Source organism: Urtica dioica, chromosome 4, assembly GCF_054948205.1.
Source record: "Urtica dioica subsp. dioica isolate 48M chromosome 4, U.dioica_male_clone48M_v1_H2, whole genome shotgun sequence".
NCBI lineage: Eukaryota > Viridiplantae > Streptophyta > Magnoliopsida > Rosales > Urticaceae > Urtica > Urtica dioica.
The window spans coordinates 20,985,827-20,999,377 of record NC_142759.1 but is presented as its reverse complement, the minus strand read 5'-3'; the positions used below and the strand labels follow the sequence as shown (position 1 = coordinate 20,999,377).

General features: G+C 36.8%; 1 protein-coding gene and 1 pseudogene across 1 annotated transcript; one reads left to right on the top strand and one right to left on the bottom strand.

Annotated features, from left to right (window-relative positions):
* Positions 1-609: 609 nt before the first annotated feature.
* On the bottom strand, positions 610-2,606 carry LOC149401158 (transcription factor GTE3, chloroplastic-like). The gene is made up of 3 exons (XM_089613865.1): positions 1,084-2,606; positions 976-1,003; positions 610-875 (listed from the first exon to the last, which is right to left on the bottom strand). Exons 1-3 carry the CDS (start codon positions 2,185-2,187, stop codon positions 832-834), a joined length of 1,176 nt encoding a protein of 391 aa, XP_089469991.1. The 5' UTR covers positions 2,188-2,606; the 3' UTR covers positions 610-831.
* A 3,709-nt stretch (positions 2,607-6,315) lies between these two features.
* Positions 6,316-6,942, top strand: LOC149401157 (uncharacterized; annotated as a pseudogene).
* Positions 6,943-13,551: the final 6,609 nt, after the last annotated feature.

The following is a 13,551-nucleotide window of genomic DNA, read 5'->3' as shown; positions in this document are numbered from 1 at the left end:
TTTTTTTTAGAAACTGAATATGAATAATGGACTTTGCGTGAGGGAAAATAATAGCTTACGTGTTTAAAGATTGCCTCATCAATCACGCAGCTTCATTATTAATAAATATTTGATTTGATTTTTTTTTTCTAAAAATATTTCAACATGCAAATGGGCGGGAAACTAAAACGGAGGCAATAACGTCTACTACTAACAGTTAATAAATTATGATGGCTAATTAACAATTATTAACAAAACGTTGATTACATTGCAATTTTAAGTTTCATAGTGGTTACTAAGCTAGACCACCCTTGTATTTAAGCCCCTTAAAAAAATGAATTTCTAATAAGCTTCAGTTGCCTATTTTTAGACTCATGGTTGTATTTAGAAAAAAAAAAAAAAAAAAAAAAAAAAAAAGCTTATAATTATTTTTTATCTATAAAAACATGTAATCCAAATTGTTCGTATTAATCCTTTATCCAAACTTCTTAAACAAAATCCTTCCCTGACTGTCTTAAGGTGATGGAATTAGACCATCGAACTACATTTTCCAATGTAAGAACTTTCTTGCATAACTGAAAGACTTGAATATTTCTTTCATCCGAGCGTGGATACAAAAACATACATACATACAGTGCGAGAAATTTTTTTTAAAAAAATACTCTTTACAAAACCAGCCAATTGGGTTCATGTATTGAACAATTTTGAAGTACCTGAAGCTGGACCAAAAGTTAACAAAACATTAACATCACAAAACTAAAAAAAAAAAAAAAAAAAAAGAAAAAAAAAAGGTGAAACTACCACTGAAGAAATCAATCACATCTGTTTTGGAATTGGATCATATTACCACCGTTAGCTTCTGTATCCACTGCCTAAAGAACCTTCACTCTCTGACTCTGCAACAATCAAAACATTTCCAAATTAAGCTCTCTCATAATCACTACATGAAATGAAACCCTTTTTTTTATTCAACTCAAGCTAATCAATAATGCTCACCTGTCCTGAAGCCTTTATGTGCCACGTTCTGCAAAAAAAAAAGGAAAAAAAAAAAATAAGACCCATAAACAAGAAATGTGATAAAAAAGAGGAAAATCCGAGGCTTACTTGAATCTCGGCTTTTCGCTTGTTCTGAGCCATCAAAGCTCTGTTGTAATCGGTCACGAAGCGGTCCAATTCCCAGAGAGTCTCGGGATCGACGCTGGCGATGTCGACCTCGATCTCATCGTCGTGTTGGCAAAGCCCGAGATTCCTCTTCTTGATGATCTGGACCACGTTGTCGAGCTTCTCCGACGGCAAGTTCTGGAGGCTCGTGCTCAGCCTCTGCTTCTCCTCGTAGCTCATGTCCCTCCTCTTCTCCACCATCTCCGCCTCCACAGTCTTCGCCTTCTTCGGTTTCTCCAAATCAGATAATTCGGGACGCTGGTGATGATGATGATCATCATCGCCACCATCGGAGTCCTGCTTCTTCTTGGACTCGGGGACCAGCTCGGCCCATCTCTCCTCGAAGATCTCGAGAAGATTCTCGGCCATGGAGTGAACGTCCTGGCCTTTGGGGTTGTACAGCATCGCGTTGTGGAATGTGAGTCTGACGTCGTCCGCGAATTCAGAGGCCGAATTGTAGAGGCCTCTCGCGAGCTTCGATTTCGCCGTTCCCAAATCCATCGGCTTTTTGATGATTTTCCGGTAGTCGAGGAGCCCTAGAGCCTTGAAGTCCACGGGAACGTTGAAGACCCACCCGAACTTGTGCTTCATCAGCTTATCGAGAACGCTCGAGCAGAGCCTGATCGATTCGCCGGGGAGCGAAGATTTTTTTGTCGTCGTCTTCTTGATCTTGTTCTTGTTCTTGTTCTTCTGCTGCTCCGAGTTGGACGAGAATTGCGACTGAGTACGGCCTCCGAATTCCTTGGAAGAAGCTGCTTCGAGCTTCTTCGTCAAGCTCCGGACTTGATCGAGCTCAATCGTCAGTCTCCTTCTCAGCTCTCTGATGTCCAGCTTCGAGCACGAATTCAAGGCGATCCTGACGCGATTATCGAACACGGCGTAGCCATGGACTCCGTTTCCGGTGAAGCTCTGGCCAGAAGAGTCGTCGGAGTCTCTGTCGTCAGCCGAGGGTTTCGGCGCTGGAGCTCTCGGCTTCCATGGCCGTCGCTTGGGGTCGTGACCGAAGGTGTCTCGAGTCTTCTTTGGGTTCAGAAGCCCTGAAGCCATGCATCAAACGGAAAAGCCCTAAATTTAGAAAGAAACTAGGGTTTCGAGCAAGGAAAACAAAAAACCCTGAAGCGAATTTTTTTCAACTGAGACAAAAACAAATAATCGAGGGTTTTGGGAGGCAATGGATTGTACGGAAGTAGGGCTTGCCGAGATTGGGAAATTTTGAGAGGAATCGAATGTAGTTGAATCGAACGGAAAAAGGCTTGGAAGTTGTAAGAAAATCCTGATCCAATGAGTTGTTGAAAATCCGAAAATCAAACACTCGTCTTTCGGTTTCTCAGATGAAGCCCGTGATTTACACGCGTGACACTTGGCGCGTGGGTTCGGAAATTTTTCTTTCTTTCGAAAGTTGGACAATTTTATATATTTTCCCCAAATTGTATGCCAACTTTCAAAAGTAGGATAGCAAATTCTTGTTGCGTTTATCGTATTTTTTTAAATATCGTATTTGAATCTTAAATCTAAATTCAACTATTTATTTTTTACAAAATTATATCAATTTAAATTAAACCATTTATTAATTGTGTTAAATGATTAATTTAATATTGTTTAAATCGATTTTACTTATTTAGACAAATTAATTACATCTACATTAATTACATAAACAAAAATACGTTCTTCATTGCTGGAGCACTCCTTCCATGACATTTTGATGAGAGAGTAAACACATATGGCATATATATATATATATATATATATATATATAGGCTAACAGAATAGCAAAAGACAATATATATATATATGACCATAAAAATTGAAAAATAATTCAACTGTGCTTAACACACAACCTAGCAGATAATTCAATTAAAAATGCCTAATTCTACTTTCAATGATAACCGGAAAACAAAATTCTATCATGTCCAATTTGTTGAACTATGTCAATTCCCACATAGTTAATAAACAAGTTAAATGATAATAAAAACAAGTTGCTATCATGGTCAACGTTGATAAAAATTTGTTGTTCGTAAATAAAAATCCATTTATGCAAATTATATTTAAAAGTGAATAATAAGAATCTAAATAAACAAAGAAATTTGTATCCAATGTCAAACTCAAGTCGTTCTCTACTTCCCTAACTAAGTTCTACAAATATTTTTGAAGCTCAACAGCTATAAATTGGATTTTTAGCACCCAAAAATATCAACTAGAGAGAGGAAAAAAAATAAAGTTTAAAGTATTTGCGAACAGTTATGTTAAAAAAAGTGAGACCTTGAACATTTCCTTGGAGCGGTCCGCAAGGCAGAACTCTAAAGTAGCAGAGCATCCACCAATCCAACTTTTTTTTTATTTTTATAATTTTACTGATCATAAAGTTAGACAGGTAAATGGAGAGCATCGACCCCCATAACCGAATCTATGTCATTTTCGCCGATATGTAAAACATGATAATATCTATGAAATTTAAACATATAAATAAAAACAAAAAATTGGCTACGTAAGCCACCTAAACTATATGAATTGTAAATTAGCCAACCTTTGGTAAATAATTTGTAAATAGCCAACTTGCATACGTGGCAGCCTATTAACTACCTAAAATATATGTTTGGTAGTGTTAAATAAGGCTTTTATTAATTTGTTAATAAGTTTACTTGGCTATTTACAAGAAATTAACCAAATGTGGGCTATATCTCAATCCACTATATCCGTGTGGCTATATAACTTAATAACCCAAATAAAAATGACCAAAGAGTTGTGATTCTCTTCGAGAAGAGGCGGAAAATTTGTTAGGAATATTGCCCACTAAAGATAAATGATTATTCAATTCAATAAGAAGAACACTGTAGCATTTATGATTAGAGGGTTGAATTCTTATATTAATATATAGAATCAATAAAAACTATCCCCATAGCCTCCGTATTAAACTGGATTGCATGATGGGCATCTAAGTTCGGGCGGTATGCTAAAACATGATCGATGATTGATACACGTCTGGGAAGCTGTATCTAAAATCACATATGTGGAACACTAAGTGAAGGCTGATCACTTACTGAGAGCATTTTACACTTTTGGTAAATGTACGACCTTGACAGACCTTGCCTGAGATGTGACGTTTAAGCACCGTTATGACACACTAGCCGAGGTCACTATGATGGTCACAGTGAGACTTGATCTAAATCGTGAAGTGTTCATGGACTTCTAGGTCTTGTTACTTAGTTCTTTGATTCATCACGTTAAAGGCCAATTGAGATTGCATAAACAGATGTTTTGGGAACTCAGAACTTGATCGTAGAAGGGAAGTGTTTCACATATACGGAATCCAGCCTTCCTGAAAGAAACTAAATGTTCTCTCACCTAAGGGTTGTTTCCAGAACCGATAGATTGCCGGCACTTTCGAAGTAAGTAACGTTCGAGAGAATCTTTCGTTGGGGAAGCAACAATGCTTAGGACTTATATGTATCAGAAAGGTATAACGGAATAATTGACCTTTTCTCGATACGGGTTGAACCTGGAAGATCTTGATCACGTACTGACTATATCAGTGGACACTCGTCACGATGAGTAAATATAATTCTAGTATTAAAGGAGAGTTCAGTCTTAGTTTACACGGTGGAGTATTGACTAAGATTAGACAAATCGATCGAAAAAGAGAAATGACTTTTTTCGTTTTTTTAATCGGATTTGTTAAGCTTCAAATACTAGGTCCATAGTCTCCGATTCGGCTTTGATAAAGACGAGTAGGAACTTTCTAATAATAATGTTTTTAGTATAATCTCACATGTTTTAATATGATTAGCAACATACATTCGGAAATTTGTTTATTTGTCGAATTAACTATTTATAGTGGAATTAATTATTTGTTGTTGGATCAAATAAATAATTAATTGAGTTTTGAATTGGGCCTTATGGGCATTGCAAAATTCGAAATTCCTTGGCCTATGGAGAAGCAATTAATTTGTCCATACCCACAGTGGGTATATTGGGAAAACGCCCATTTTTTCTCTTTCATGATTTAAATAAAGAGAGAATAATATTTAAAAGGAAATAAGATATTTTTCATTATTCTCTCTATATTTAAATTCCTAATATCTAGGAGATAATATTAGATTTGATATTATTTCACTATTTAAAAGAGAATAAAATATTGTCTTTTTAAATAGATTCCTTATTTAAAGGAAGATATTATGGAATAATATATCCTAGATTATGATCTAAGAGTTGAGAGAGAAAGTATGAATTTAAATAAAGATCTAACGGTCTATCTTTAATTGGAGTCTAGGGTTTCCTAAAACCTCTCCACTCTTCCACTATAAATAGAGGGTCTAGGGTTGAACAAAGATCATCCAAAAAAATAGAGGAAAAATTCCTCCAACCTATCCTAGGGATGGTCGAAATTTTTGCCTCCTCCCTTCCCCGGAATTTTGTTATTCCAATCTCATAAACACGGTGAGCTCCGAAACACCATTGTTTCGAGATCGAAGTGAGATACAGAAAACTGCCCACTCAGTTGTCCTATTTGTCTCGGAGATTACGATTCGTAAGACTGCGGTGTCATCATCGACTACTCGAAGCTGATCAGGAAGTCCTATTCATCGACGAACGTTCAAGAACGAAGACAGATATGGGTGAGGAGGTTGAGTCTTAGGCCTCCAACATTGGCACAACACCGTGAGGATGATGGATCCCTGCTTGATCGGCGGTCTTATTTAAAACATGGTGATCTTCTCCTAAGGACATGCTTTTCTTGATTCCAATACCAAGGTTGTGTCTCTAGCGATAGGTGGGAGGGTCGAACCTGGTGTGTACTGGCTAAGTCAGTGCGTTTGGGCTAGGCTTCGTTCATCGAAATGTTGTGTCGACTTAAGCATGAACCAACCTTTGGTTGCTCATGTGGCCAACGATTCCTATAAAACTGGGTAGTTAGTGAGCATAGTTATGAATGTACATGAACTATGATTGGTCACTAATCTGAGATGGTACTCATTTTCACCAGGTGCACTTCGTTACGCCACCATAGTGGGACGGACTGTGGCTATTGGTGGATTACCCTGGAATATAAAAACTGAGTTCTTTTGTCTTGGTGTTTTATCCCGTGCTTGTTTGCGTTATGTTTTTATTTCCTAAACTTGTTAGATAGTTGTTTCTTTTCATATTGCTAATAGAAGTTCTTTTATATATTCGGTAATCATGTCAAACCCTATTAGGGCCTTGTTATCGAAAGACGTACTTACTGGTGAAAACTTCCCTAAGTGGAAGTTGAACCTGAATATTGTGCTAGTGAGTGAAAGCATTTTCTTTATCCTCACTGAAGACAGACCTCCGCTTTCTGGTCCTAATGCCTCTAGAAACCTAAAAGAGGATTATGACAAGTGGATCACGGCCAATAACAAAGTTGTGGCCTACATGCTCGCAAGCATATCTGAGGTGTTGCGAACGAAGATGGAAGGGAAAGAGATAGCTGTGGAGATCCTTGACGCACTGCAATAAATGTTTGGGATGCAGAGCGAGCAAGTCCGTATTGAACTCACCCGTAAGTGCACTAGCACTAGGATGATTCCGGGAACTCCGGTAAGAGACCACGTCATGAAAATGGCTAACTACTTTACTGAAGCTGAGCTCTATGGGGCACAGATGGATGAGTTCACTCTGGTGAGAATAATACTGAACTCCCTTTCGAGTGACTTCATACAGTTCAAGCCCAACTATATTATGAATAAGTTGGACTATGGACTGTCTCAGCTGTTGAATGAGCTACAGACTTTCGAGTCTATCAATCGACCTGGGAGGAACAAAAGGGTCGGCAAACTATGCTGACAAGAGTTCCTCGCCCGAAGCCAAGAAGAAATCCTCTTCTGGTGCTGAGTTGTCTAAGACACGCCCTAGCTCTTCTAAGGGGAAGGTTCCTGCTAAGAGAGAAGGGAAGAGGTTCAAGAGGAATGGAAAGGGAAAAGAAAAGAAGCAAGATAGCGTTGGTAAATGTCACCACAGCAATACTGAAGGCCATTGGAAAAGGCATTGTCCTTTATACTTGGCCGAGCTTGAAAACAACAAGAAGAATGCTGGTATGTAACCTTGAAATTCATGATTAAAGATATCCTAAAAATGTTTTGAGGATAATTAATCATGAGCATACTTCTTTTCATGTTGTAGAGTAGATCTGATGGAGCACGAAAGTGTCGATGAGCTTGCTGAACAATGTCGGATTCAAGCCCGAATTCTAGAGAAGCTCATGCTCCGTTTGAAGATTTAATATTTTGCTTATTTAATTATTTTCATTGTTGGATTTATATTTATTTTTGAACATGAGGATGTGTCATAATAATTATCCACTTTTCTGGATTGTAACCTTTTATTTGAGGTTATTTCGAATACGATGAATCTTTTCTTTCTTTATGTTTAATTACATTATTTATAAGCACATGGGTGCTTCATTAAATATTTCTCTCCTTATTTATTGAATGCCTTGCCTTGAATGCCTTTATGATATTATGATATGCATGAATGTCTGATCTTAATGATATAGAATGTTAGGATTATAAGTTACCGTTCATGTACTAGAAATATGAAGGATATGAGTGTCCGTTCATAAACACAATGGTTTCATAATTTTCTATGTTGTAAATCTCTGTTAGAAATTTAGTTAGCTTTATTGTTATCTTTATTTCTTGTTATTAAATATGTTTGAATGTGAAGAACAATTTAGAGCAATGGCTGCGTCTAAATAAATGTTACCTTATGTCGACAATGGTTTGTGCGAATAAGGGGTAATATGGAGACACAAAATAAAAGTTAGTGTTGATGATATAATTGAGTGGGAGCATCCTTAATGGAACCTTCACACTATAGATTAATAAATGGAAGCGTCCTTTATTGGAACCTAGCCATTTGAATTGAAAGAGTGGGAGCATCCTAAGATGGAGCCTAGCTGCTCTTATTCAATGATTAAGTGGGAGCATCCATTAATGGATTCTAGCCACTAGTATCGAATTATCAAAAGTGGGAACATCCTTATATGGAACTTAGCCACTATGAGAAATCAAATTATTGAGTGGGAGCATCCTTGAATGGAACCTGGCCACTGTTGATCAAAAGAGGAATCCTTAACATGAATGCGGCTTCGAATGATCAATAACTTAATAGCAACATCCTTAACAGGATTTGAGCAAATTAATTAGATTCTTGACAAAAGTGAATTTCTGAGAAACGTTAAAGTGTTGAACACTAAGGTTTCTAGAAATAGTGAGACACTTAGTTATTAAGTATAGTAAAATCCTTAAGTCCTGTGTATATGAGATATGAACGCGGCTGATTAAAGAAAACTATAAATAACCAAGTAATGGAAAATTCCAATAAAAGTTCTTGACAAGCATGATTCAATAATTCACACTATGGTTAGTGGTGAAAGAGTAATACATGCCTAGGTGCAACTTGTTTTGGCACCAAAATGGTCATACACCGAGAATAGGTAGACTCATGATCTTTAAAAGATATAAGGTCTGGTGTATGATACGCGAAGTATTAATATGTTCGAAAGTAAATTATTTACTGCGAGCAATTTGACTTGACCTTGATTGGTTAGTCAAAAAGATCACTTGCTAAAGAGCATGAACTAGAAGAAAACTAAATGAGACGTACTTCGAAAGACATAATTGGTAGAGATATAAATTAAGGTGAGAATCCATAAGATGAGAGTCTCAACCCTAATCAGAAATTTGAGCCGTCTGCTGTAAGATGGCAAAGCATTAATGACGTGAAGGAGTTGCCTTATCTTCTCTGTTCAAAGTGGGAGATTGTTAGGAATATTGCCCACTGAATATAAATGATTAATGAATTCGATAAGACGAACACTGTAGCATTTATGATTAGTGGGTTGAATTATGATATTAATATATAAAATCAATAACAAATATCCCCATAGCCTCCATATTAAACGGGATCACATGCTGGGCATCTAAGCATCTACAAGGAGCGCTTGCAAACTGGGAGCTTATGCATCAGGACGACAAAGGGAAATTTATGACTCCAGCCTCCGAAGCTGCCTCTGTAAGTCGACATGTTAGTTCTAGGATTGATGTAATTGAGCCACAGAGACTTGGTTTTATGGTAGTTGATAATTAGTATTGATTCGGGTTGTTAAATAATTGTATCACATGTATTTGGTTTGTTGGCATTATAGGAGAAATTATGCTGATTTTTTTTTTATAGAAAATTGCGTATAGTTATTAGCTTGATTCTTTATACAGTCAAGATAATATAGGAAGTTCCTAACATGAGACGAGAGGCTGAGGAGCGAGGTACTCCGATAAACAAGGACACGTTTGAGGCCCGTGCTCTGAGGATGGTTCTCGGAGAAAGGGCTGATTGGGCTTCAAAGTTAGGACCTTTGGTACCTTGATGAGACTTATTTCCTTGACAATATGTGCATGAGGGTTCATTGGCATCAGCATCGACATCATCATCACACGGGAGAACACAACACCAGATCGACCAATTGCAGTCGATGGTGCAGAAACTCGTCAGCGCCTTTACACAGACCATGCCATTGCGTCTTGAGATTGCTGTGATGCTTCAAGATCTAGTATACAGCCCTCAGCAGCCACTTTCACATGATTCTCCCTTGCAGGCATCATTCCAACAAGCTAGCAAGACAACTTCGCCGACAACGACTCTGCCAACTATGAATAAAGCGCCTGGCAAAGGAAGATGAGCAACGATTGAGACGACTCCCCGTCATCATCTACACCGCAAGAAATGGGAGAGGACGAGGTCATGGTGGTTGTGACCTATTTAACGGGCCTTGATAAGTTTGTATTCTCGACTTTTCATATTATCGACTTTCATACTTATTAGCTACCTAGAACATTTTTAATTTGGCTTTATGTTTTGTACGACAATATATTTGAGTTTTTAATAAATATTAAATTAACCAAGTTTGTGGCTATATATTATGAATGCCTTTTCATAATAAGGTAGGTCTATTTATAAAAGCATCCGCTTGTGAATAATTTCCGCCAAATGGCGGGTAAACAATTACAAGCGGCTGAATCTGCTTCTAAAATTCAAAATCCGCTTGTAATAAGTATCCCTCCAAATAGAGGTGAACTCGGATGTCTCTTTTTAGTGTCTCATATGATGTCTCTCGAATCAAAATAAGTCATGTCATCATTTTATTTAATTATTTTTTATTTATTTTTAAAATAATTAAATTGACTTATTTTGATTGCAGGGATAGTAAATGAGATACCAAAAGGGGATAGAGGATCTGGATTCACACTTATAACCATTGAAAAAAATCGCTTTTAACAAATAAATCCGCTTATAATTAAATACGAGTACCCGCTTCTAAAGAATTCGCTGTAATGAAAAAAGGTCATCAGTTTTTCGCTTCACAATCCTCTTGTATTGACACTTTACAAGTGGGGGATCTTTTCAAGCGGAAATAACCGCTTGTAAAAGACTTTTTCCCTAATGAGTGGGTTGGGTCCAAGGTTTAAAATACCGACGATTTATCGGGATATATCGTCGATATCAAGGAAAAATGGGAAGTTCGGAATAAAAATTACTATAACATCTTAAATATCGTTTTTATTCCACGAATACCGATATTTTTTGGAAAAATGACTATAACAGCCAAAATAGAAAAATTATTCCTGAAATACCGATTTTTATGGCTCTAGACAAACACAAAATTTAAACTTGAGTTCTTGGACCGATGAAGACCCATTGTTACTTCTGAAAATTCATAGAATCACAAAGGTTTATATTTAGTTATTTCTTTCAATTTTTTTAATTTTACAATAATGTGAACTTTATTTGTTAGCTAAATAACATCAAAGATGTTTTATTTTTTATTTTTATTTTTGCATTCCCTTGTTTCAAGTTAAAATCAAGTGGTTCAAAATTCAAATAAATGTTATATATTCATTCATTAAGTATATATATATATATATATATATATATAAAAATATATATAGATATGTAATATATATATATATATATATATATATATATATTTAAAATATAATTGTTATATGTATCATTCAATGATGTATACATAATATTTGCCGATACTCGATATATATAATATATATATATATGGTAATTTAGCGAAATAGCCAACTTAAACGTTGGAAATTGCTAAATAGCCAATGTTTAGTAAATATTAGGTAAATAGCCAATTTTATATATTTACAAGCGTAAATATCAAGTAAATAGCCACTGTCATATTAAGCCACGTCATCATTTATGGCTAGTAACCTAATATTTACCAAACCTTGGCTATTTAGCAGTATCAAACGTTTAAATTGGCTATTTTCTAATTTTTTATTTATATATATGTTATAAGATTTTTATCGATATATCCGTCGATAGTCGATATATCATCAATAGTCGATATTGAAATTGTTACAAGATATCCGTCGATACTCGATATATCAATAAAATCAAAATTTCGGTATCGATATTTTAACTTGGGTCAGCCCTGTCTCGCAATAGAATATAGGCAAATATACGTTAGTGGGACAAATCTCATGGCAATGGACAGGAATATTTCCTTTTTTGTATGAGTCATATAGGAGAGAGAGAGAGAGAGAGAGAGAGAGAGGACAAAAATAGTCTCAACTCTCAAGTATAATATGGTGAAATAAATTCTAAAATCCAATTTTCATGTATCCACAGTTTCAATCTAACGTCTTTGTCATCTTCACATCCGGATTCCTCATCGACACTGATTCTTTCGTCGTGTGCATTTTTCTTGTGTTTGTTTTTGTACCAAGGCGGAATCCGACAACAAATTCTGACATGTGCAAAATTGTATATGGATCTTACGATATTATGCGGAGTTAAGATATTGTTATGTATATGTTTATTTTTATGCATCTTCAATAATAATTTCATGAATAAATAACATCTTTGTCCCTGTATTATAGCAGTTGTGTCAGTGTGATATACGACCTGCATTTATGGTATTCAAACTTTATTTTTATCACATTTAATCTTTCCAGTCAAGTTTTTGGTCATTCTATTATCAGTTAAGTTGACATGCTTTTATCCCGTGAGTGAGTAGATAAAGAAATGAAATGATTAAAATACTCTCGTCTTTCCTCTCATATATCTTTGTTATATTAAAACTTATAATTTATTTAATTTCTCTCTCTTCCTCTCTTCCTTCTTTCTTTTAGACAACACCTATAACAAAAAATAAAAAAATCGAAAAAAGCCCAAAACTTGTAGCGAGACTGACATGAAATCGCGACATCTCTGCCGTTCCATCCGAGACTGACGCTCGGAAAAGCATGTCCTAAAATCGCAGCTCAGAAGGCTCTTCGACCTCCAGTTACTGAGCGTCCTGAGGATTTCCTCGGCGGCGGACAAAGAGACCGGAGCAAACGAGTTTATGCCTCGAAAAGATGGTCCAGAGCTTCATCGAAGACACCAACGCTGAGACTCGCCAGCCTCCTCTGCCACCGCCCGCTGTAATTGCGTCAACGCCAACAGTAACGATAGCTCCGACGAAGAGTTCGACGTCTTCGGCGGTTTCGCCGAATCTCTCTCTTCCGGATCGTACGGCGGAGATGCCCCCGATGTCCTTAACGTTTTGTACAGAATTCAAAATTATTGAATGTATTGTACATAATAAATCCTAGACCGTCAGATGTAAGTTGTTAGACACGTACGGTCAGGATTAATACATGGATTCTTGTATTTATATTCTCGCTGGGGGGGGGGGGGGGGGGGAGGGGGGGTGGTGGAGGGAGAGGGAGAGAGAGAATTAGACCACTTGTTCCAATTCTACACAAACTTGACAGAGTTAGGTCTCACCCTTCTCTCTACAGCCAAACTACATGGAAAAGCTGAACGCAAACACCAACACATCACAGAGTTAGGTCTCACCCTTCTCTCTACAGCCAAACTACCTTACAAATTCTGGTGGGATGCTTTTGTTAGTGATGTCTTCACAAACAATAGAGTGCCATCAAAGACCTTAGACATGAAATCACCCTTTCAACTCCTATATCACACAAAACCTGACTATCACTTCTTCAAAGTGTTTGGTTGTGCTTGTTTTCCATATCTGAGACCCTACAACACAAATAAATTCATGTTCAAATCAAGTCTATGTGTCTTCATTGGCTACAGTCCGAACCATAGAGGTTACAGGTGTCTTGACAAAAGTGGACGAGTTTATATAGCCCGGTCCGTTGTGTTTAACGAGTCCCTTTTTCCTTACATAAAGATGTTCCCACAAGAAAGTCACAATCCCATTTTATCCCATAGTCACACAAATGAGCCCAGTAAATACATGTACTTCCCTGTCAGCACTTTGTCTCACTGCAGGACCACACATGACAATGACAATCAAAACACATATCAACCCAATGTCACACCAATAGTCTCAGACAACTCCCTGTCAGATACACAGAT